Source organism: Podarcis pityusensis (genome assembly GCF_964106645.2).
Source record: "Podarcis pityusensis genome assembly, chromosome: Z".
NCBI classification, from domain to species: Eukaryota; Metazoa; Chordata; class Lepidosauria; order Squamata; family Lacertidae; genus Podarcis; species Podarcis pityusensis.
Window position 1 is genome coordinate 47,568,626 of NC_138044.1, and position 22,967 is coordinate 47,591,592.

The window sequence follows — 22,967 nt, forward strand, 5'->3', positions numbered from 1 at the left end:
AGCCAAGAAAGGAACCTCTTTCAAGCCCTTGGTCTCAGGAACAAGTAGGAACTATCTATAGCACTCTGTACCTACAGAGAAACAATATTTTCACATGCTCTGCGGCCAAACCTTGGTCTTGTAAACTGGTTCCAGGCCCAGATAAGCTGATGGGCAGCAACTTTAGCCTTGCCTTTTTGTGGGGATTGGTGGCACAAATGAGTTCTGCACAAGGAACCTTGCCACTTGCCAGACTGGGAGTGCTGGGCCCTTAGAAGTTGGTCCCTGACACAGCAAAGGAGGGTGTAGCATGGCAATGTATGAGGTAGTTTACTGAACCTCCAGGAAGCATTCTGCAGTTTTTCACACCCTGCATATTTTGGCTTGGTTCTACTTTAGGGTACCGTAGGGTACACACAGGGAAGAGCCTTGGGGTTATGTGGTACCCATGGTTTACTGAAACGAGTGAAGATCACAAACCACAGCTTGAAGCTGGCTTCTCTCAATACATCACAGTTAATACCACAGTTTGTCCACCTTCAGGTATAAAATGAAAAATTGCAGTTTAAAGTGGAAGCAGGTGCTTGGTACAGCTACAAGGTGATTGGAGAGGATGGGGGAAGTGTACGAGCCTGAGACTTGTAAATGCTTTTTTTTTTTTAAACAAAGTGATGTTTATTCAAAATGTGGTTGTTAATTCTGGTTAGCGAACAAAACACTACTGTGCCGCTACCACCAGAGCTATACCTGGAACCTCTTTTATTCAACATGTCAAAAGACTAAGAAGTTTGCTCTTCCCAATAAAAGACACAGTTTTCTGTGAAGAATTCTGCAAGGGGTTCTTGAGCAGGGGAAAGATCTCAAAGTATCTTTAAAAGTATGCCTGTTTGGCTAGAAACACAGGTAGAACAGATTCATGGGGAGGGAGGGGGTGCCTCCCTTCCCTACAAGGCACTGTTGCACAATGAGATACAACAGGCTGGCACTTTCGACACAGACAAAGCAGGTTGGGATTTGGAAGGGATGGCGTCACTCTTGTGGAGAGGCTGGCGCTGGGCTGATCAACTCTTGCATATGTAATGTTAAGCAATGGTTTAGTGTAGCTCTGTGCTAGATCACAGCCTATAGCAGCCTTCACCGAAGTGGTGCCTTCCAGCTGTTTTGGATTACAACTCCCATCTGGCTGGGGCTGATAGGAAGTGCAGTCCCAAATTGCTGGAGGGCACCGGGCTGGCAAAGGCTGAATGAGAGCCATGTTTGAGATGCAAAGTGTCTAGCTGCAAAAAAGCATGTACTTTCTCTCCGTCCTTGTCCTCCACACCCCTGGAACAAGAATTGCAGCCTGACTCAGCTTTCTCAAATCATGCAGGGTGTTTTATTGATAACAGTTTCAGAAGCACGTAAGAAAAAAGAACATTTCTATCACCTCCCAGACCAGGGACAACACTTAAACCTTCAGATGGAATCTCCAGTTCTTTGCCACAACTGGTACAGTCCTTTCCTGGCAGTTTCAGGATCTAGGCCATGCTGAGAGAGATGATTGCAGGATAATTGCAGAAGTCCTGCTGTGCTCCCCAGAGGCTATGTGGTGGCTGTGCCTCTTGGCTCCAGGGGGCAGAGGCCCCCACAACCAGGTCTCAGCAACAGCCAGAAGCCATCCCCAGAAAAGACATTTTGAAAGGTGAAAACTGCCCTGCCCATTCACCAATGGGAAGGACAGGGCCTCTGCTCTGTTTGTGCTGATATGTCACTCAGACAACAGGCTGTGGATCTTTGTCAGGAGCACATCTGAGTCATAACCTGGAAGAGCAGAAAGGAAAAAGAAGAATGTCAACACAGGAGATCCTGGGTAGGGGACTTCTAGCTTTATGGTCTATTCATTGTGGGCCAAGGTGTTTGTATGTTTTAAACAGTCAGGCTCCGCCTGTAGGATCATTGTGGGTGAGAACCATGTACGCTACCCTTAAGCTCCTTCAAAGAAAGGTGCAATAGAAATAACTGCAGCCTCTGCCCACTGATAGAGTTGTTGAATAGAGTTCAAGTCACCCCTGTCAGTTTGCAGGTATCCCAAACGATGGTGGAAAGTGGATCGCTTTTCTTTGTACTGCACAACACACACTAAATATAGCAGAAATATCACACTGATCTGAAGGCCCAACGTCTCCCTTTACCTTGTGGCTCTTTTCTTCGGGACCATTTTCTGTAAGGGGAAGGGAGGGAATAAGTTAGCTCAGAGACAGGTGTGCCCTCCCACCCTCAGCTTCATCGCTAGTAGTGTCTGTGGTTCTGCCAGAGACAGGGAAAGTATTTTGATCTTGGTGGAATAGAGGAAGCTAGGATATATCACACCAGCCATTAGCCATGTTGCAAATACAGGGGGATTATTTTACCTGCAACTTATTACCAACAATTCCAAGAAAAAGAGGAGAGCAACCATCTAATGGAGCTCAGGAACCTGAAAAAATATTTTAGGTAGGTCAACAGTGTCACTCAGCGTTGAGGCCATGTTTGGATCAGGGAAGAGCAGGGCAGAGGTGAGGTCAGGGCTGCAAGGACACACCAGCAAGACTGGCAGATTGGTCCATGACATCAGGTGACTGACAGGTGGGTGGCACCCAAGTGAATACACTTGTGCATTGGTTTTCCTAAATGCCCCCTTGATAGGCAGAGCCCAGCCCATGCTGCGAAGAGATGGCTATATAGCAGGGAAGACGATCATGAGTAGCCCTCACAACTCCCATCAGCCCCAGGCAGAATGGCTAATGGTCAGTGAATCACGGGAGTGCCACAGGTTTCCCCAGCCCTGCTATGTTAGGGGTTGGCAGCTGCAGGATGCCCTGCCCATGCAGAAGGGAGTTCCTCACACTGTACTCACTTCAGCAAGAAGAAGGCCCAGACAATCAGCAGAAAGGAGACACAGTCTGTCACAATCCAGATCATTTGGTATGTGGCACGAGGCTGTGGAGAAGGGAACATGGGGAACGGAGGTCATTGGGGTGGGAGAAAGGGCAAACGGGCAGCTGCCAGTTTCCCCGGGGAGCTGCCTACACAGGGGTGGTGGTGGTGGTGGTGATACAAGTCTAGTCCTTCCCTGCCCCAACCAGTCTTACCAGTAGCCAGAGGGGGCGCTCCATTCCCTGCAGCACCTGGCAAGCGTTAGTGGTGACAGAGTTGGCTCCTGCGCACCACAGGATTGAGAAGAGCCACGGGGCGTTCACCACGTACAGGTTCACAGAGATGTTGTCACGGCGATACTCCCTAGGGAAGAAGGTGGGATTCATGGCACCAAAGCAGAACAGGGAAACTCCCGTGAAGCCTCTAGGGAGGAGAAACCCCAGTGCCTAAGATACGCTGAAGGGAAAAGACAGGCTCCCAGAGGCAAAGGCAGAGAGGGAGACTCTGAGCGTAAGCCCCACAGTTTCCACCCACAGTGTTTGCTGCCGTGTTCTGGGACGATGTTCAGGGCTTATCATCTGGGGTTAGATATACACTGGTACCTCAGGTTAAGTACTTAATTCATTCCAGAGGTCCGTTCTTAACCTGAAACTGTTCTTAACCTGAAGCACCACTTTAGCTAATGGGGCCTCCCACTGCCGCCGCGCTGCCAGAGCATGATTTCTGTTCTCATCCTGAAGCAAAGTTCTTGACCCAAGGTACTGTTTCTGGGTTAGCGGAGTCTGTAACCTGAAGCGTATGTAACCCGAGGTACCACTGTATCCTTTGCTCAGCCCCAAAGGGTGCAAGATCCCCTGCATGCCCTGTGTGAGAGCATCCAGCAGACAGTGGTGGGCTTTGGGGTCTCAGGTTTCAGTGGCACCCTGTGTGACACCAACATTTGGCACGCACACACCCTGGCCTGCATTCTAAATGATGGTTGCAGTGCCACCGAGGCTCCACGTCCGGTGTAACTGAACTGGTTGTGCTCCCATAAATCCACTTCTGCTGCAGATACCATTCTATCAGGAGATCCATTCTGCACCATGTTGGAATCAGGCCTTTGGTTTGGAAGTATCTCCCCTCTGGAACTCCCTCCCACTGCATATCAGAGGGGCACTTTCTCTATTGCCTTTTTGGAACCTGCTAAAAAGACATTCCTCTTTCAACAAGCTTTCTAAGTGGAAATCTTTATCCTGGCGGATATCTGGCTTGGATCTGTATTGATTTTGTGCATGTGCTGTTCTAAATTGTTCTCCTTTATGTAGGATTGTGTCCAAAGTTAGTTCCACTCAAAGTGATCCAATTGAAATTAGTGGACGTGATTAACTTGGGTCCATTGATTTCAATGAGCCTACTCTATATTTCCAAACTTATCCATGGAGTAACAAAAACTTGAGACTTTTTTTTCAAAAAGAAAAGATGTTGTCTCAGGATGCTCAAACTATCTTTGCTAGCCAATTCTCTCTTCTTGACCTATGCCTGGGATAGACACCAACCCCACTGTCACCGCCCTCCCTCCTGCACATCGCCCCCCCCAACTAACCGGATTTCAGTGCTGCTCAGATTTTGGTAGGGCAGGTTAATACGCATAAGGTCTTCTGTTTCATTGCTCAGCTTCTTCCGGCCATAGACCTGCTGGAACCTGGGCGCCCGCTGCTTCACCCAGTCTCGAAACTCATCAGGGAGCCATAGGATCTGGGAAGGAGGGAAATGGTAAGCAAGAGATCCCTCCTCACTCCCCCTGCTTCATGGGGGGCAAGACCTACAAGAGAGGACTTGCTGTGCTCATTAGGCCAGACACTCCTGTGTAGATCCCGTTTTTGTTAATAAACAGCTACTTGCTCTATTTGCTCAGTGTGATTTACTGCTGGCTTGCTCTTGGCTTCCTTGTTGTTTGCATTTAGGCAGAATTTCTCAAGGCAAGCATGCCAGCCTCATCCCTGTCCACCCACTTTCCCCACCAGCTCCAAGGGGAAGCCCACTGTGTTCTGTCAAGCAGTGAGGACAACTCACCAGCTCCGGGGAGATGTCTGAATGGAGGATAGTCTCCACAGTGACATTGACGAGGTCCTCGTAGTGGGGATCCTCCTCGGGACGCAAGTCAAACATGACAGACACGTTGTGCCTCTTGGCCTCAACTAGCAGCTGCTTCAGAGACAGAACACGCTGCGCCTGTGCCAAAGCTCGTTCTGCCTTTGAGAGGCTTCGTGCTGTGGGGAAGGGCGGCTTCTGGTAGGGGGAAGAAGGGAGTCAGTGAGAGAGGACATCATAGAGCCCTGCAGCTGCAGGCTTCTTCAACCCAGGCTTAGTTCCCCATTGAGACTGAATAGGCAATCACCACCCATCCATTTTTGCTGCATGCAAGGGCTTCCCCAGTCAGACCTAAGGATCTTGCTCACTACAAGGGAGCATAATGAACACTGTACCATTCACTCCTATGGAACAAGAGACAGTAAGAGGGCAACTGCACTTGAGAGAATGCTGTTTCCATGGTCTGGGACTGGTAATCACAATAATATTCATTCAACAAAATATTTACTGGTATTCAGCATTGCTCAACAAACCAAAATGTAAACAATAGAAACAGTTTATTGATGATAACCATTTTGACAAGCAGTTGCAAAGCAAGGCTATGTGATACAAAACAAGAACCAAACCAAAGCAAACCAAAGCAAACCAAAGCAAACCAAAGGCCTCTTGAAAAAGAACAGTGTTTTGAAAGTGTTTGAATAAGCCTCCCTTGGGAGAGAGTTCTGAAGTATCAGGGCTGCTCAAAGAAAGCCCTGGTCTTTTGTGAAGGATACTTACCTTCACAGTAAGACAGAATTTGGAGCAGGACCACATCAGGATATCAAAGGATTTAACCCAATTAGCATGCAGTCCACGGAGCTCTGCTACCACAGAGCAGTCATCTGCACAGCCTATTGAGCACCCGGGCTCAGTAGGGATCAGATCATCATCAGCAAACACCACAGCCCACATGCCCCTATTGGATTCATTAGATCTGGTCCTATTGAGGGACTAAGCCAGGCGTCAATCACCTTTCTGGGCCCACAGGAACATTTGGAATTTTGAGAAAGTACCATGCGCACCAGTCACAAAATGTTGGTGTGTGTGAGTTGCAGGAAAGCATGGCGTAATGCAAATTGGCTGCCACACCTAAAAGAGCAGAGAAAGCTGAAGGCAAGCCCCTGCCAGCATCACGGGGGGGGGGGGGCCATCTTGACAGAGAGAAGCCCTTTGCACCTCTCCTCTGTTCAGAATGGAAAAGAGGGTGGGTGTCCAGTTCTGGAAGGTATGTCCAATGTAGGAGAGGCTGAACTGGTGAAAACAGGGGCTGAGCAGCAAGAGCTAAACATCTCCCATGTATTGCGGATTTTTGAGCAGATATATACTGAGATCTTTGCAGGTGCCATAAAGGTACAGATGGGCACAATGGAGAAGCCCACATTGGCAAACCCAGGTCTGTGTATTCTGGTAGTAAGATTTATAGCCAGATATACAGCACCTTCTTGTCTGTTCTCCATCCCACACAACAGGAAATCATTTCCCACCGTATTGTATCCCTTCAGAGAGCAAATGCACAGGGAGCAACCAATGCTATTCCACTCATGCAAGTCAGCCCAGCAGCACCCATTTCACCCCACCAAGCTTGCACAGGGCTTGAGTTGGCACCACCACACAGCTCTCACCTGCAGAAACCAGCTGCCAGCATCAAGTTGCTGCAGCTGTGTCCAGTTGAAGGAGCTGGCATTGGACTGGGCTTGAGCAGGGAAAACCTCTTGCACATTTGTGGTCCGGATGAGCTTCTCGTCATGCATGATGAAAGGGACCCCATCGGCACTGCCAGGCGAGAAAGAAAAAGAGCTTGGTCTGGGGAATGGATTCATCTCTACTGCCGGAGGGAGAAGGAAAGAACTCTGGAAGTTGCCTTGGGGGACCAGGAAGTCTCTTCATCTCCCACAGACAGCTGATCTGCCACCTCTTCTCCCCTTACCTCACCAGGACATCTGTCTCCAAGACGCTCACTCCATAGTCAACTGCCTTCCGGAAGGACATCAGAGTATTCTCAGGTGCAAGCTGGATGGAGATTAAAAATGGACATAAAATGACAGGTGCATTTGAAGGACAAAGGTAGTAAGGTTGGTGCTGGATGGCAAGTAATGCTTAGTGGGGACATGGGAGAGGGCCTTCTTGGTGGCTGCTTCCAAACTTTGGAAGTCCCTCCCTAGAGAAGCTAAACTGCTGTCTTTCTGCTAGCCGGTGAAGACTTTCTTGTTCCAACAGGCCTTTGGGAACTGACTGCTTTTAATGAAAGGGCTGGTGCTGTGCTGCTTTCATTGTAATTATCTGCATAGATTTTTGTATAATTTTAATTCTACCAATGCTAAATTGTATATTAATGATGGATTTTTCTGTGTCTTTTCTTGTTTTTATCTGTAGGCTACTTTGAGTCCTTTTGGGGGGAAAGGTAGAATCTAAATCTAACAAGAAGAAGAAGAGGAGGAGGAGGTGGTGGTGGTGGTGGAGGAAGAGATAAGGCACCTCATTGAGGAAGAGATATGCCACCTATAATCCTGCTTCTTGCTGTGCAAAGGAGGTGCTGGCTACTCACCATGGGAGCTCCACGGTGCCCGAACAGAGCTGGCTTGGGGGGCAGCTGGCTGTACTCCAACAGACAGGGGGAATCAATACCCAGTGGGGCTAAGTACAGAGCAAACACTGCACCCAGATACAACAGCAGCAGAAGAGTTCTGAGGACTGTGGAGACACAGACAGATGGAAAATGCAGGTAAAATGCAACGGCAGTCTTGGAAGAAGATAATAGCAAGCTAGACCTTCATTACTAGCATTGAGAAGACATTCCAGGTAAGATATCAGAATTGGGCCCCCAGCTCTTTGGGATCATCCTAGTCTCTTCCCACCAATGAGGCTACTTGTTTCTTCAGAGTGGAACTCTAATAATGCAACGGTGCCACCTGCTAGAGCCCTAAAGAAAGAGCTGAGCAACACACTGCAGCATGCAGTACTGTCAATAAACAAGACGTAGGGCCCCTCCATACTGGCATTTTATTCAGAGTGTAGTCTGCAACATGCTCTTGGCACAATAGTGGTGCATTAGTGGTGAATTTAGTCTGCTTTGTTAGTTGTTCTGTGATGCTTCCCCACCGCTACTACGTCATTGTTGTCTGGAGGGGCTATAAAACGACAAAAGTGGGACGACTTTCCCCTCACTCTCTCAGTTTTGGTACAAATAAATAGGATTTCAACAGGATATGCACTGACTGGAAATGAAGCAGTATGACTGCCCCAAACATTTGCAGGTGCAAACAGTATTTGAAGTGAGATTGTGTGTAATTGTCCGAGTAGCCTCATCACAAGCACAAATAATCATGAATGAGTGGTAAAAAAAGACGCTAGGGCTGGATTGACACTGATCTGGAAAACTATATATTTCCCAATGCAAGTTCTCATTGGCAACATTTCGCTGCTCTACAGCGCTATCCGGTGTCACATTTTAATAACACATTTCTAACGTTTTGAATGATGAGGGTAGATTAGTCCTAGGAGGGACCCCGTGTGGCCTTGAACATTGTTCAACACCTAAGGAAGACTCCGAAATGCCTGCTGTAGGGACCTGTACTGGGAGAGAACAAGAATAGCTTTGGCCTCCCTGGTACCTGAGCAGGATGTACGGTAAAAGCAGTCAGCCACTGGCCAGGCAAGCAGTGTCATGCCCACCACAGCTCCGATGTGCAGGAAGGGACCTGTTGCCTGGCAGGGCAGAAACAAGAGTTAGCCATTGGTTTGGAGTTTCCAAGGGAGTCATATCAGGCTGCAGCAACATGGGACAAATAGAACAGGTAGAATGAAGGGGCAATGCCAGGGAATAGGCTGACCCTGAAGCTAAGCTTTTAACCCAGAGTTCCCTGCAGGATAATGGCAGAGGGCATCAAGGGCTGGAGTCCCCACCCAGAAGGAAAAGCCACAGTTAGTGTTAATTGCTGCAAGATGCTTTCACAAGGAATGACTCATAAATTAAATAAGTGAGCTGGAATTTAAACTGTACTAAGATTATAAGCTTTTGGCAAGAGGCATTGAGGATTATAAATGAACTTCTTTGTGGCGATATAATCTTAACCACCAAATATGTTTTACTGGAGTGTCTAAAATGCATAGTAAATGTGGAAGGTTTGGAACTTGCAACGTTGCAGCCAGAGTAGCCACAGCAAGGAACTGAAAATCAGATAAACCAGCTGACATCTTGCAATGGTAATAAAACATATGGGATATATAGCACTGTTGACAAAACTTGCATGTTATAAAAGAGATGCTGAAGGATGTGCACAAAACCAATTTTATTGAAAAATGGAGTACTAGATAAGGTTGAACATTCCAAAACAGTGTTTAACCTTATCTAGTATTCTCAGTCTTATAATTTGACATTTTGTTTAAAATATAATAATGAGCAAGGATGCCTGATTATATAATGCTCCTTAAACCATAACTGACATTTTGTATATACATGATATTAAGACATTATATATCTATTATTTATTTTTGTAACCCCTTTATTTTGTGATATAAAACTTGGTCAAAATGTGCAAGGGTATTCTGTGTTCCAATCAACTTTGCCTCCTCCTGTCCGGTCTTCATCAGCCATAAGAACCACCCCACCACCGGCAGATTGCCTGACTTGCTTCATACTACCTGTACTGGGTAGGATGCTAGAGGGCAGGGGGTATCAGACTTTTCCTGGGGGTCTACCTGTGCTGTCAGTTGTCTGGCTGACAAGGTCCAAGAGGTGCACAAGCAACTGTTGCTGAATGTACCCACTGGGTTGGTTCACAATTTAACTGCTGTGTAGAAGCTGCTATGAATCATTCCATGTTTCAGTTGCTGCTGCAAGCGATGCCATGCGCAGCAGCTCAGCAAGAAGGGAAGGCAAGGAAAAAAACACAACCTGTGCCAAAATCACATGGCAAACACTTGTTATATCCCAAAAGCTCACCATTCAATTCATTTTTGGGCAGCGTTCATGTGGCAGCTGTGCCATGGCTCATATTCTCTGAGATCATGCCATCAGCTGTGGATTCTTACCTGCAGGGAGATGTGGGCACTTTCCCACTGCTCTTCCCACTGAACCTCCACCCCCACAAAAGCAGAAGCCACCACAAGTGCCGTCAGGATCAGAAGAACCTGGAAGGAAGAGAAGACAGCATCAAGTGCCTGGGGGCGGGGGGGGGGGACAATTGTATTTAAGCCACTTTAAGAACTTTATTTTGAAAAGGAGGCAGTATGTATAGACCAGGGGTTGGCAAACCTTTTCAGCAAGGGGCCAGTCCATTGTCCCTACACCTTGTGGGGGGGCGGACTATATTCTGGGTGAAAAAATGAACGAATTCCTGTGCACACCAGGCAGGCCCCACAAGTAACCCACAGGTGCATTTTAAAAGGACACATTCCACGCAAGAGCACCATGCAGGCCAGACAGCATTGTAGATGATAAATATTAAAATTAAAAAAATTTCTTACCTGCACTGATGACAGACATTGTTTGGATGGGGGGGTCCTTGCCTGGGTTTGGTGCTGCATTGCGGACTGCTGGGCCTCCTGCTGCTGGCCCCTCTTCTGCGCTTTGGGGGTGGGGCCCCCACCCTCTCTCTTTCCCTCCCCCCATAAATCTCTTGCCCCCTCCCCGGGTGGTGCCTCTTTTCCTGCCAGCAGACCTCCTCCCCCTGTTTTCCTCCTTCTGAAGGAGGACTTTGCATAAGAACATCTGGCAGCTTCCCTCTTTTTTGTCTCCCCGCCCCCCAGGGAGCTCAGAAAGCGGCTGGGCCGGGTTAACGACCCTTGCGGGCCTGATCCGGCCAGCGGACTGTAGTTTGCCGACCCCTGGTATAGACTGTCAAGACCTTTCTGCAAGGACTGTACCACTTTGGTTATTTTGTACACTGTTGCAACTAAATAAAGCTATTGGTTTCTCACCATTCTGGAAAAAAGTGTGCTTGCTTTGGCAACACATGTATTAAATTTTTGGGGGGCGGGGGAGTGAAAAGTAGGGAGCTGCAGGGTTCTGTTCTGGGCCTAGTGTTGTTGAACATCTTTAGAGAGATTGTTGTGCATTTGGAATGGGAAAGTAATCGGTTTGCTTGTGAGTGTTTGAGAGAGAAAGTGAGCAACAGAACATAGAATCATAGAATGGTAGAGTTGGAAGGGATCCCAAGGGTCATGTTGTCCAATCCCCTGCAATGCATATATTGGGGTGCAGTGAGGCTTCTCTCTGGGGAAGCTGATGTGTGTATACTTTTCACTTCCACCTGTGTTCTACTTGCATGTTTGTAGGGAATGGTGAATATGTCAGTTTCAGTTTATTTTAGTTTCCTATTTTTCTAATCTTAAGCTCAATTCCCTACATTTCCAAATCAGTTACAAGTCCTTGTGAAAAGCCATTAAGCATTTTAGTGCGTATTTATATGTACACTTTACTGTATGCATTTTTGAACATATTGCTTAGCTGGAGAACTGCACAGAAAAAAATAGAGAAATGTAAATTTCAAAGCATGGCAGTATTTTTGTTCTCACATTGTAGTCATGTTTCTATTAAATGTGAGGTGAATCAATTTTTTCCTCCATCCTTACAAAACATTGCAAGCCCCCAGTGTCCTCTCCCCTTCCATGGTATTGTTACATTAGCTCATTACTGACTTTATTGGAAAAATATTTGTTAGTTTATAGCACTGGCTTTATTGGAAAAGTCTGGAAATCTGTGGTATTTTTGCTTACAGTGCCTTATCGTTTTAATTGTTTGGCTTTTATTCTGTAAATTACCTTGTTATCTTATAATGGAAGACAGTCTCTAAACATTTTAATAAGGAAAATAAACTTACATAGTGCCATCAGTGTGCAAGGCACTGTGCAAAGTGAAACCCTGTCCCAAGGAGCTTACAGGCTAAAATGTAACAGGAGAAATAGAGGAAGGAGAAGGAAGTGGAGGACCACCAGGCCGTTTTGGTCCAACCCCGCCCCCCCCGTCATTCACCTAACATCAAATGACATCAGGTGAAGAGATCTGTTGTACTTTATCTCAGCACTAAGTGCAAAAATAAATAAATGCATGCTCATTTGATACTGGGAATCCACCTAGCTAATGGTGGTGATCTGGTGTGCACCAACATTATGCAGCAGCAGCAGCAGCAGCACAAACCTTTGTGTAGGATTGTGCCTTCCACAAAGGAAACCGGTAGGAAGTTGGAATTGTGCTTGGGGCAGGGGTTTACCTTGTGTATCCAATGGAGCTTCAGGGGCTGGTGCCAGAGCTGCAGGCAGAGTGCCAGAACCTATAATTAAAATGGGAGAGTGATGTGACTTAGGACCAAAGAACCCACTTTGGATTCTGGGACAAGGACAGCAGGAGGACCACATTCTCATACAAAGATGATGGTGTTGACACCACTCAAAAATGAAGAAAAGCCATAACTCTGCAGTTAGGCAACCTGCTTTCTATACCCAAACCCTTCAGACCTGTATTATGAAAGTTGCAGATACTTTCTTATTTGCATTACAAATTCCACTGTCACAAAAGTCTCAGCCACTAACCACTAGACACCCTTCTCAGAACCTTCCTTCTGGCTTCTGAGATGTTCACTTATACAGTGGTACCTCAGGTTACATATGCTTCAGGTTACAGACTCCACTAACCCAGAAATAGTACCTCGGGTTAAGAACTTTGCTTCAGGATGAGAACAGAAATTGTGCTCGGGCGGCGTAGCAGCAGCAGGAGGCCCTATTAGCTAAAGTGGTGCTTCAGGTTAAGAACAGTTTCAGGTTAAGAATGGACCTCTGGAATGAATTAAGTACTTAACGCGAGGTACCACTGTATACGTTTTAGGCTAATCTTATCCAGCTGATGGAGAAGGGGCTGTGGCTCAGTGGTAGAGCATCTGCTTTGCATGCAAAAGGCCCTGTGTTCAATTCCGAATCTCTCCAGGCATGGCTGGGAGAGGCACCCTCTCTGAAACCCTGGAGAACTGCTGCCAACCAGTGCAGAGAATACTGAGCTAGATGGACCAGCAGTCTCACTCAGTCCGAAGGTATCTCCTAATGTTTCTACTTTGTGTGTGTCTGTTTTAAAGTACAGTGGTACCTTGGGTTACATACGCTTCAGGTTACATACGCTTCAGGTTACAGACTCTGCTAACCCAGAAATAGTGCTTCAGGTTAAGAACTTTGCTTCAGGATGAGAACAGAAATCGTGCTCCGGCGGCGTGGCAGCAGCAGGAGGCCCCATTAGCTAAAATGGTGCTTCAGGTTAAGAACAGTTTCAGGTTAAGTACGGACCTCCGGAACGAATTAAGTACTTAACCCGAGGTACCACTGTACACTGGTATTCTCAATGTGCTGATTTAACTTTCTCCCAAGGAGCTCTATTAAGTTTTATGAAATGTTGGGCTTAGATATTGCTGGCTCTCTCAAAAAACTGGAGTTCCCAGACTTAATCACATACTAGCAAATTCAGATAGATAGGTATGTCTTGTGTGACAAACCCGCTTTTCCCAAAGACCTGACTTTTTCTAATAAGGAAAGTGATGGGAAAATGTGCTGGAGTATGGGATAACCCTTGTTTTGATGCAACATCATGTAACCTCTCCTCTAACAAATCAGGATAAATGCTCTACAAATAGGTTATATGAAATGGTCCTTAGTAGACAGAACAGCATGTTCCCAAATGGGTTTTAAGAAGTTGATTTCCCCCCACCCCCCAACCACCCCAAAGCGAGACCAGGGAATTCTGGAGGTACGGTGCAAGTGTCCTGGGAAAAGAGCCAAATAAAAAGGGTATACCAGGAGCAGTGAGGAGAAGGTGACCAGAGTTGTTGTTCCAGACAGCATCACCATCGACCAGTCAAGCCACCATCCTGTCTTGCGGAAAATGAATCTGTTGGGCAGGGGAAAAAACCCGAGGTGAGGAAGGGTTATGACAAAGGTAGCTGGAGAGAATCTTAGGTGGGGGAGGGCACCCCGGGCCTTCTACTCACTCATTGAGATTGTGGAAATCATTGAGGGTGACAAAGGCAAGGTAGAACCAGGCCAGGGCGAAAAGGCACACGCAGAAGATGAAGAAGAACCAGGCACAGTCGCACTGTGAAGAGGAGGAACAGGTTAGAAAATGAACCACCGGCAGATGCACCTCAATAGGTGGCTCTTGACTCTTGGATGACACACCCTCTGGCCTGGAAGCCCCACTTGCAGCTCCAGATGTGCAAGGCTGGCTGTGGCTACACAGTGGAGGGCATGCCCTAGGCACATGCTTTAGGTGGTCATATGTGAGATCAGACAGGAAGGTACCCATGACAGGTTCCTTTTCAGTGACATTGCTGTGGAATTTCCTCCTACTGTCAGCCTCCTTCTCCTTTAGTATCTGGATCAACCTGGTGACTTCCAGATGTTTTGGACTACAATTTGCATCAGCCCCAGCCACTAAGGGATAATGAGAGTGGTTCTCACCAAAACAACTGGAGGGAACCAAGCTGTTGAGGGCTGATTTAGACACTTGCTGAAAATTGTTTCAGCAAGCTTTTGGTTTTATTTCTTACCATCTGCTGTGCCTGTGATACTGCATTTGTTTTTTATCTGGTGCCATTAAGCTGTGGCTGTGCACACACTCCCATCTGCTCTAGATGCAGCGCACCACTGGTTTGGGAAGTGGTGTACATATGATGTTAGTCCTTCTCCTTATTATCACCATAATCACTGATTAAGTGCCTTCTAAACTGCCATCTCAAGGTGATTTACAGAAAAAATATTTTAAAACAGTTTTTAAAATAAAAAACGACAGCTCCGAATACATTTAAAACAGGACTATCCGGCATCAATCCTGTCGTTCCTTATAAAATCTGAACTTTGGTATGTCTTCCCTCCCCAACTAGCTTTGATCCAAAGCGAGAGAGAAAAGATTCAAATAGCTACAGTATATTTAAACCTGAAAATTTGTACACAACATGTTTTAATCTTGTAAGCCAGTTTGTGTCTCCACACAGAAAAGTGGGTTAAAAATAACAAATGAAATTATGCTTTTGCCTTGCTTGCTCTAAGGCTGAGCTGCGGCACTGACAGCAGATTCTGATTTATACCCCACCTTAAATCAAGCTCTGAGGACAGCTTAGCCTTAGACTGAAGATTAGATAATAATTTTGAAAGTGATTTGAGGAGCTTTACATCCCTTGGGGAACATACATATTTCATTAGTTCTGAAATCATTTTGCTGATGTGCCTTGAAATGAAAGGTTGGACATAAGATCTTGTATTATCTTCCATGCTTTGGGCTTCTTCTTAGTAAGGGTAGATAGACTATTTTGCTGTTAATTTGGATTTTGTCTTTAGTAGTTTTATTCCCAAGCTTTAGGATTAATTGTTGGCCTAGTTGTATAATACTGAGCTGATTGTTAGGTCTGTTTCGGTGGGCCTTTTGAAATGTTGATTCCATGTTTATATTTTGGCAATATGTTTTGAATTGTTAATGATTACCTTGGAAAGTAGATGCTAAATATTTTACTAGGTGTTGTTATATTACATTGTTATTGCATGGTATACTGATGCTTTAGGAGCTGGTTTACCACAGAAAGGCAACATGCAGATAAACTGAAGCCAGCCAAAGCGGACATAAAGCCCTATACATGGAGGCATACCTGAGCAGAATATATACATTGTGAGCAGCAATCCCTCTTTCAAATGGCCTTCAACTCTCTGGAGGGAAAAACATGCCATCTGCTCCAGCCATGCACTGCTTAGAGGGCCTACGCTGCAGGAGGGGTGGGAAGCAGAAAGAACACTTTCCCCCATGGCCAACCCCCCTGGCTTCCTCCCACCCACATTCTCAGGAACTCACTTTCCCTCACGTGATCAGATAATGCCTCTTCTCACTTTTGCTGAACATGCCACCCCAGTAGTGGAGCAAGCCAGTCGGGTGCCTGGGGCAGTGTGCATGCCCTGCGCCCAGGGGCGGGGCCAGCCACCTGCGGGGCAGGGCGAGCCGGGGCAGGATGCTCCGCTGGGCCTCTGAGGAGTCTGTCTGCCTCCTCCCACTCAGCTGCCCTACAACTGAGGGGGAGGCAGTGGGCGGACCTTTGGGGGCAGTGTGGAGCCTAAGGGCACCCAAGCCACCGCGGCACTCCCAGGAGAGATGCGTGGCTCGGGCATGGTGCAAGCCCCGTGGTGAATGTCGCCTGGCATTTTGTCTCGGTGGTTACACCCGGGGTGGCCCGCCCCAGCACACCCCTTTCCTCCACCCCTGTGTCACCCAGTATACAAAGGGGTGGAGCTGGAGCCACAGACTGTGTGGCTGCCCATGGCTGCTACTTCCTCTAAGCTCCCGTCGCCTGCCCACCTCTGCCCATCCCTGCTGTGTTGCCATGGTTTGTTTTTTAATTATGGTTTTAATGTAGTTGTTGCAAACCATTCAGGGATTCTAATTAATAGAGGGTGGTTTAGAAATTCATAATGATAATTATCATGTGGGGTTGCCCATGGGCCTGGTCTGGAAACTCCATCTAGTGCAAAACACTGCAGTTAGGCTGTTGATGGAGATAGATTATCACCAGCACATAACTCCAGTTTTCAAAAGCTTGCACTGGCTGCCCATATGCTACTGGGTCAAGTTCAAAGTTCCTGCATAATTCACAAGGCCCTTAAGTACTTGGATCCCGATCCCTGCCTGATCCCTGATGTATTTGGGGGAATCGCAGTTAGGCGTCCTGAATGGCACTGCCTGCATCTGCCAGGAGCCAAGCGTTCCCGTATTGTGGAATTCTCTCCCGACTGAGACCAGACAGCAGGGCTGGGCGATGTATCAATACATCGTCTGAAGTTGGTTCGAAGTCCACATTGTGAGAACAGTTCTATAATATTTGACATGGCGACATATCACGATTCACAATTTGTGAGGGTGCTATGTAAAAAATTGTGAAATGGGAAAAACCGTGAAGCCAGTCATCGCTTCTCTTATGTTTCCTGCTGCCCCTGTTGCTCTCTGTACTATAAAATAACAGTTGTAATGATATGCTAAAGGTAAGTAAAAATGTACCCTTTATAGACCCCTAAGTAGTAGCAATTGCCAAGACATTGCCCTATTTGCCTGTACGTAGTTACATCCTTATTTCAGATATTGTGATATATCAGTATATCACAATGTTTAGCTGCTGATATATCACAATGATGAAAACCAGAAACTGCCAGCCCTACCAGGCGGTCCCTCCCTCCCTCAGTGAAGACTTCTTTTTTAAAAAAAGAAATATTCAGCAGGCACTTTAAGTAAGCTTTTTATTATTGATTTTAACTGATTTCCCCCTCTGTATTATATATATATTTGTAACTGCATTGTACATTGCTTAGAAAAAGGGTTTTAAGCAGCATTAAAAATTGTTGAATAATGATGAAGATGAAATGATAATAATGATACAGTGAGGACCAGGGTACTTTGCAGGCATGGCTACATTCCCCCACTGCGCTGGGAAACCAGTTTGTCTTTTGCTGTCAAGAAAGAGAAGGGGGCCATGATTAGTCAGGAAGAGGGAATTCCTAACACGCCAGGGCAGGCAAGCCATCTTTCTCTGTGAGAGTCAGACAGACCGACCAATTCCAGCACCAGGTCTCCTGGAACTTTTGAGAGCACAGCACTGAGTGGGCCAAAACTGAGGGTGCTAGGAGAGGGTGGTGAGAGAGAGAGAGAGAGAGAGAGAGAGAGAGAGAGAGAGAGAGAGCTGGAGGATCCTGCCATATTGGACACTAGAGAAAACAGGTCAAAACACAGCTGCCTAAGGACAAAGACTTCTGTTGAATTTTTGCTGGAGCTTCTGTTTCTTTCCTCCCTCCTATTCCTTTTTCCTTGTGTGTCATGCCTTTTTAGATTATGAGCCTGAGGGCAGGTACTGTCTTGATTTTTGCAAGTCTCTCCGAGAGCCCTTTTGGCAATGGGCTAGGGAATAAATGCTGTGAAGAATGAACTTTAAAAAAGCCCTTGACAGAAAAAGGGTCCATGCCTGGCACCCCCTGCCCCTCTTCTCCAGGACATGCCAGTGCTCTCCTCATGCCTCATGACGCAACAGAGCCAGGCCAGCCAGTACTCTCTAAACACATCCCTACAGATGCTGGAGAAGAGTTGCCCACTCACCTTGCTGGTTACCAGACCCTTCTTGTTACGAGTCCAACGGCAGCTGTAGAGGCACAGCAGGCAGGTGGCACACCGGCTGCAGCAACCTGCGTCCTTCACCATGGTGCGTCAAGTAGTGGAGGACACCAGGCCCTGCTGGGGGGAACACATGTAGCCTATTGGTACTGCATGGTAGGGCACGTGGAGTTTGCAGGGAGGAGGCAGATAATGCAGGAATAGGTGTGGCAAGGGGGGGGGGATAAGGAAGGAAAGAAACCATGCTTGCTTGAATGGGTCTTCCGCCTTCCGCCTCTCCTGCTCTTTTCCACTCACCAGGAACAGTTGCGGTTTGCAAAAGGGAGTGTGGAAATGTGTGAAGTTCAACGAGATCCCAAGCTCCGTTCCCCCACTGTCATCACCCAACGCAAATGTTGCGGGTGCAATACCAGAAGAGGCTAATCTAGATCAGGCACCAGGCCAATGGAAACCTGCGCACGGTGGCGGCGGCGGGGGGGAGGGGGGGGAGAACTCAACCTGCCTGGTGAGTTGCACCCCGGGCACCCCACCCCAAATTTGCAAGCTGGGGCAGGCCCACGTTGCAAGGAGTCGGGTTAGTATGGAGCTTAATCGTACCTCTCTCCTCCAGAGAGTGAAAGATAAAGAGGCAGACACAACACACGAGAGCAACGGGACAGGAGGGTGCGGGGAAACCCACAAACACAGCCCCTCCTTCCCCTGCTTCTGATGTTGTTAGGGTTTATACTCGGAAGTCACATTTTGGAGAGGAGAGTCTGCTTCCTGCGTACTCACTTAACCCTACCTACTAGCTTCATTCATTCATTTCTTTCATGCACAAGCAAAGGCTATTCCTGCATTTCAGGTCGCAGCTCTGAGTGGAGCTCTTGGAACCCCTATGGAGGGTCTGTTTACAGAACAGGTGAAGCACATGAAGGGTGGAAGCCTGTTACTTGCAGCTCCTCCTCCTCCAGCTGCTGTGAGAGCAGGATGCTGGACTAGATGGGTCACTGGCTCTTCTTAAGTCCTCAGCTGAATTAAAACCCAGATTCCAGCACACTCAAGCTACCTAACATCAGCCACACAAACAGGGCAAGGAAGACACGCAGACCTGCTTCTTTTCCCATTAAACCCTGTCTCCATGTCCCTCTCCCCATCCTCTGTCCCCCCCCCCGACTGTATGGCCACTGGGGCAGGGACCTGCATTCTTGCTCTTGGGAAAGTATGATGTACACAAATGGCACTGTAACAATAATCACAGATAAAAACCATAATGGCAGTATACGGTATTTCATAAAGATGATGCCAGTAATACCTATGAGCCCCCAAAATGCTCTTACAAATCAGAAGCCTGCTTTAATTGGTTTAAGTTTCTCCCCATGTCAAGATAATTGCTTTGGGAAAAGACGTATCCAGCGCCTGGCATAATACGCACAAGTGTGTTTACCGCAGTCACCCATAACCAATGTCAGAAAAAGCAACAACAAAAACGCATACGATCTTCCTCTTCACACATGGCGATACAGCTCTCTCTCTCTACACGGGGATAGTCTCTGCATCACGTAATGTGTGGAGCAGTTGAGAGATGCAAAGGCGCTGCTGTTGTGAGAGGGAAGGAGCACTCCCGCCCTGCCAAGGCCCCTCAGGCATGGGGAAGGTGTTGCTATGGATACCAGAGAGACTTCAGGCCTTGGTGCACAGGGGCATGTGGGGCAGTGGTGGGGGTGCAGGAAGAGAAAACACGACCATTTGGCTACTCTGCTCAAAAAACACCAGCCTTCTCAGGCCACCTTATCTGAGAGTGCCAGGGTAAAGGCAGGTGGGCAGAGGCGGTGCGGAGACTACCCCTGGTTTGGTTGCACTAGGCATGGAGCCTGGGGGACACCACAATTTTTATTTAGAATGGAGCGTGAGAGGCAGTGGGACACTGAGGTTTGGTGTTGCACTGGGCACTGCTTAAATTTGAGACTGCAAGTTCTGCCACTGCAGGTGGGGACAGGATGGCACCCACTGAGGGGGGCAGAAGGAGCTGCTAGGGGTGGGGTGACTCTGCAAGTCTTGCAAAACCGGGCAGGCATGGCCCCAGCTTATTTCCGGGGGGGGGGGAACATTGCAACATTTTGAGGAGTCATGTGTTTAGAAAAAAACTCATTTTCCTTCTGAATAAAAGTTTGGCTGTACAAAATTATTTCAAGTATGAATGACCAAGATTACATTAGTCAGAGGAAGGGGAGTGCAAGCTGGGAAATAAACTTGTCTTAATTGTATCCTCTCCCTCCCCCACCCTCTCCAACCCAACTTCACACACAATCCCTATGTGGCACAGAAAGTGGAGGAATGCACATGGAATAATTGCATATAATTATTAAGGAAAACCCCATACAGTGGTGACCATTCCCATGATGGGGGGGGGGAGGGGATATCATGGTTTCGCTCTTTTAAAATAAAGGAAAACTTGGAGAGAAACTTCTTGACCCACCTTCAGAATCCCACACCAAATATTTACCCCATCTAAAGCTGGAAAGTGAAACTAAAATGCGTATTTTCAGAAGACAAGATAGCTCCTTTCTCTAGCCCCTTCCTGCCGTCCCCACCAAAACAACCCAATTCCTACTTTATTACCATCCCGTTTTTGCTGGGTGGGCTGGAGAAAGGAGGGACCCTTCTTTTCTATGTCCCAGAAAAGAGCCTATTTTGCTTCAAGGCAGTTTGCCTACTGCCCAGTTTGCAGCACCTCTGGTGCTCCTCCCAGCCCCCTCACTCACCTTGACCAAGGCCCCAGTCCCCTTGGAGGACAGGCTGAGAAAGAGCTGGCTGATCAGATCTCCCTTCTTTTGCAGGCAGTCCGATGAGGCACTTTTATCTGACAGCTGCTTTTATTCTTCCAAGCTGAACTTTTGCTGCGGATGCTCCTCCTCCTCCTCCTCTCCTCCTCCTCGCTCTGCTCTCACCGGCTGTCTCCTCTCACCTGCACAGTAGCTGGCATGAAACCCGTGTGTGTGCCACCTATGGGCAGGGCCAGGCAGGCTAGGTGCACTAGGGAGAGGCAAGAGCGCGTGAACTGGCTGAAGGGCTGCAGCTGGAGGCCAAGGAAGGTGCCGCTTTTGCGCCACACTCTTCAGCCACTCAGTTCACAGGCCAGGGGAGCTTGTTCTGTGGCTGGCTGGAGAGGCCCAAGGTGGGGGGCGGAGGGTGGGGGGAGTCACTCACTCAGAGCCCAGACCTGAAGTTTGCAGGCAGCCCACGCTCCGAGTGGAGGAGACAGAGGAGGGAGCCAGACAAAGGAGAGGGCTGCCCCAAAAGGAGAGAAAAGGAGCACTGCACCACCCAGGCGACTCATTCCACTCTCTCTTCCTCTAGCAAGCAAGAGGAGCTCTAACAAGCATACACAAGTTATTTCAGGACCAAGGGCAAGAAGAAACCCAAACAATATCCTCTCTTGTAGTAAAACATTCATAAAACTTAATTGTCTGACCATTTGTAGCCCTTTAATGATACTCCTTCACATCTTCCTCCTCAAGGAGAACCTCTGCCTGCCTAATAGGTATAAAAGCTTCCCTGGGGGGTATGGACAGTTTCTGAGAAACTTAAGTTTTTATTTATGCATTAAAATGATGTTTATATATCACCGCTCAGGGCAATTGTTCACACAAAGCGGCATCATAGAGAATAACCACACAACACACAAAGCAATATACTAAGATTAAAACTGGCAGCATAGCTCTTTAAAATTAGCAGTAAAACTTCATCAAGAAAAGTAACTTAATTAAAAGATTGGAATAATAACATATTAAATGTATGTTCTCTTCTAACTCAGCTTGCGCAATGGGGGAGAGCATCTAGAACTAAGGGGCAACCTCTGAGAAGGCCATGACTCTGGTACCAGTCAACCTAACACAGAAGCCTTATGAGGAACAGTTGAGGGAGCTGGGTATGTTTAGGTTGGAAAAGAGGAGACTGAGAGGAGATATGATAGCCATTGTCAAGTATCTGAAGGACTGTCCCATGGAAGATGGAGTGAGCTTGTTTTCTCCTGCTCCGAAGGGTAGGACTCCACCAATGGCTTAAAGTTACAAGAAAGGAGATTCTGACCAAACATCAGGAAGAACTTTTTGACAGTAAGAGCTGTTCCACAGTGGAACTGACTGCCTCAGAAAGTTTTGGATTCTTGTTCCTTGGAGGCTTTTAAGCAGGGGTTGGATGGCCATCTGTCATGTATGATCTAGTTGAGATTCCTGCACTGCAGAGGGTTGGAATAGATGACTCTCAGGATCCTTTCCAACTCTACAATTTCATGATTCTACTGTTATGATGTTGGGCTTTGAGGGGGGGAGGGAATTGAGATCTTTCAAACCCCTGGACCCAGCAAGTATTAAAATATAAGACAGGCTAGCTTCCTGTGTTGAGGTGCTTGTCTGGGTGATGGGTCATTAAGAGAACAAAGGAAAGTGGGGTCTATGCTAGGCAGAAAATGGGTGGGGCCCCTCCCTCAACTTGCAAAAGTGAGAACAAAAGACAGAGTTTAGAGTTGAGTTATGTGACCTAGAAGCTGGATGAAAGGAAGAGAGACAGCCATAGCTGATTTCTGCTGGAATCCAAGACTGTGGCTATGGGAGAAACAAGTCCCTCTTGGGGTGTTAATGCTATGGGCCCCTCCATCATAGGCTCAGGTTGTATATGTGTAAACAAACCATATATCTTAAAGACACCACAGTCTTCACTGAGCTTCATCCTTGAAGGAAATATGAACCTTGGGTAAGCACTAGAAATTCCCAGACTCTTATACTGCTCAGAGATTGGGGCTCATAAGATGCAGATCACTTAGGCAAGGATTTAGAACAATTTAGGCAAAATATATAAAGCAGGTTTGGGAGTTTCTGTGCTATGG

At 47.3% G+C, this 22,967-nt stretch overlaps 1 protein-coding gene across 4 annotated transcripts; it reads right to left on the minus strand.

The window, feature by feature from the left end:
- Nucleotides 1-1,331: 1,331 nt before the first annotated feature.
- On the minus strand, nt 1,332-21,368 carry GDPD2 (glycerophosphodiester phosphodiesterase domain containing 2). Of its 4 annotated transcripts, none has more exons than XM_080990372.1 (16): nt 20,845-21,368; nt 18,086-18,220; nt 13,956-14,059; nt 13,762-13,855; nt 12,198-12,257; nt 10,018-10,116; nt 8,598-8,691; nt 7,532-7,677; nt 6,914-6,996; nt 6,609-6,759; nt 4,930-5,145; nt 4,460-4,611; nt 3,090-3,237; nt 2,855-2,937; nt 2,151-2,179; nt 1,332-1,779 (listed from the first exon to the last, which is right to left on the minus strand). In XM_080990372.1, exons 2-16 carry the CDS (start codon nt 18,185-18,187, stop codon nt 1,727-1,729), a joined length of 1,614 nt encoding a protein of 537 aa, XP_080846498.1. In that variant the 5' UTR covers nt 18,188-18,220; nt 20,845-21,368; the 3' UTR covers nt 1,332-1,726. The 4 variants fall into 4 exon arrangements, with proteins under 4 accessions (XP_080846498.1, XP_080846499.1, XP_080846500.1 ...); XM_080990373.1 differs by having other exon boundaries at nt 18,086-18,217; nt 20,845-21,006; XM_080990374.1 differs by lacking the exon at nt 20,845-21,368 and adding an exon at nt 18,398-18,526.
- Nucleotides 21,369-22,967: the final 1,599 nt, after the last annotated feature.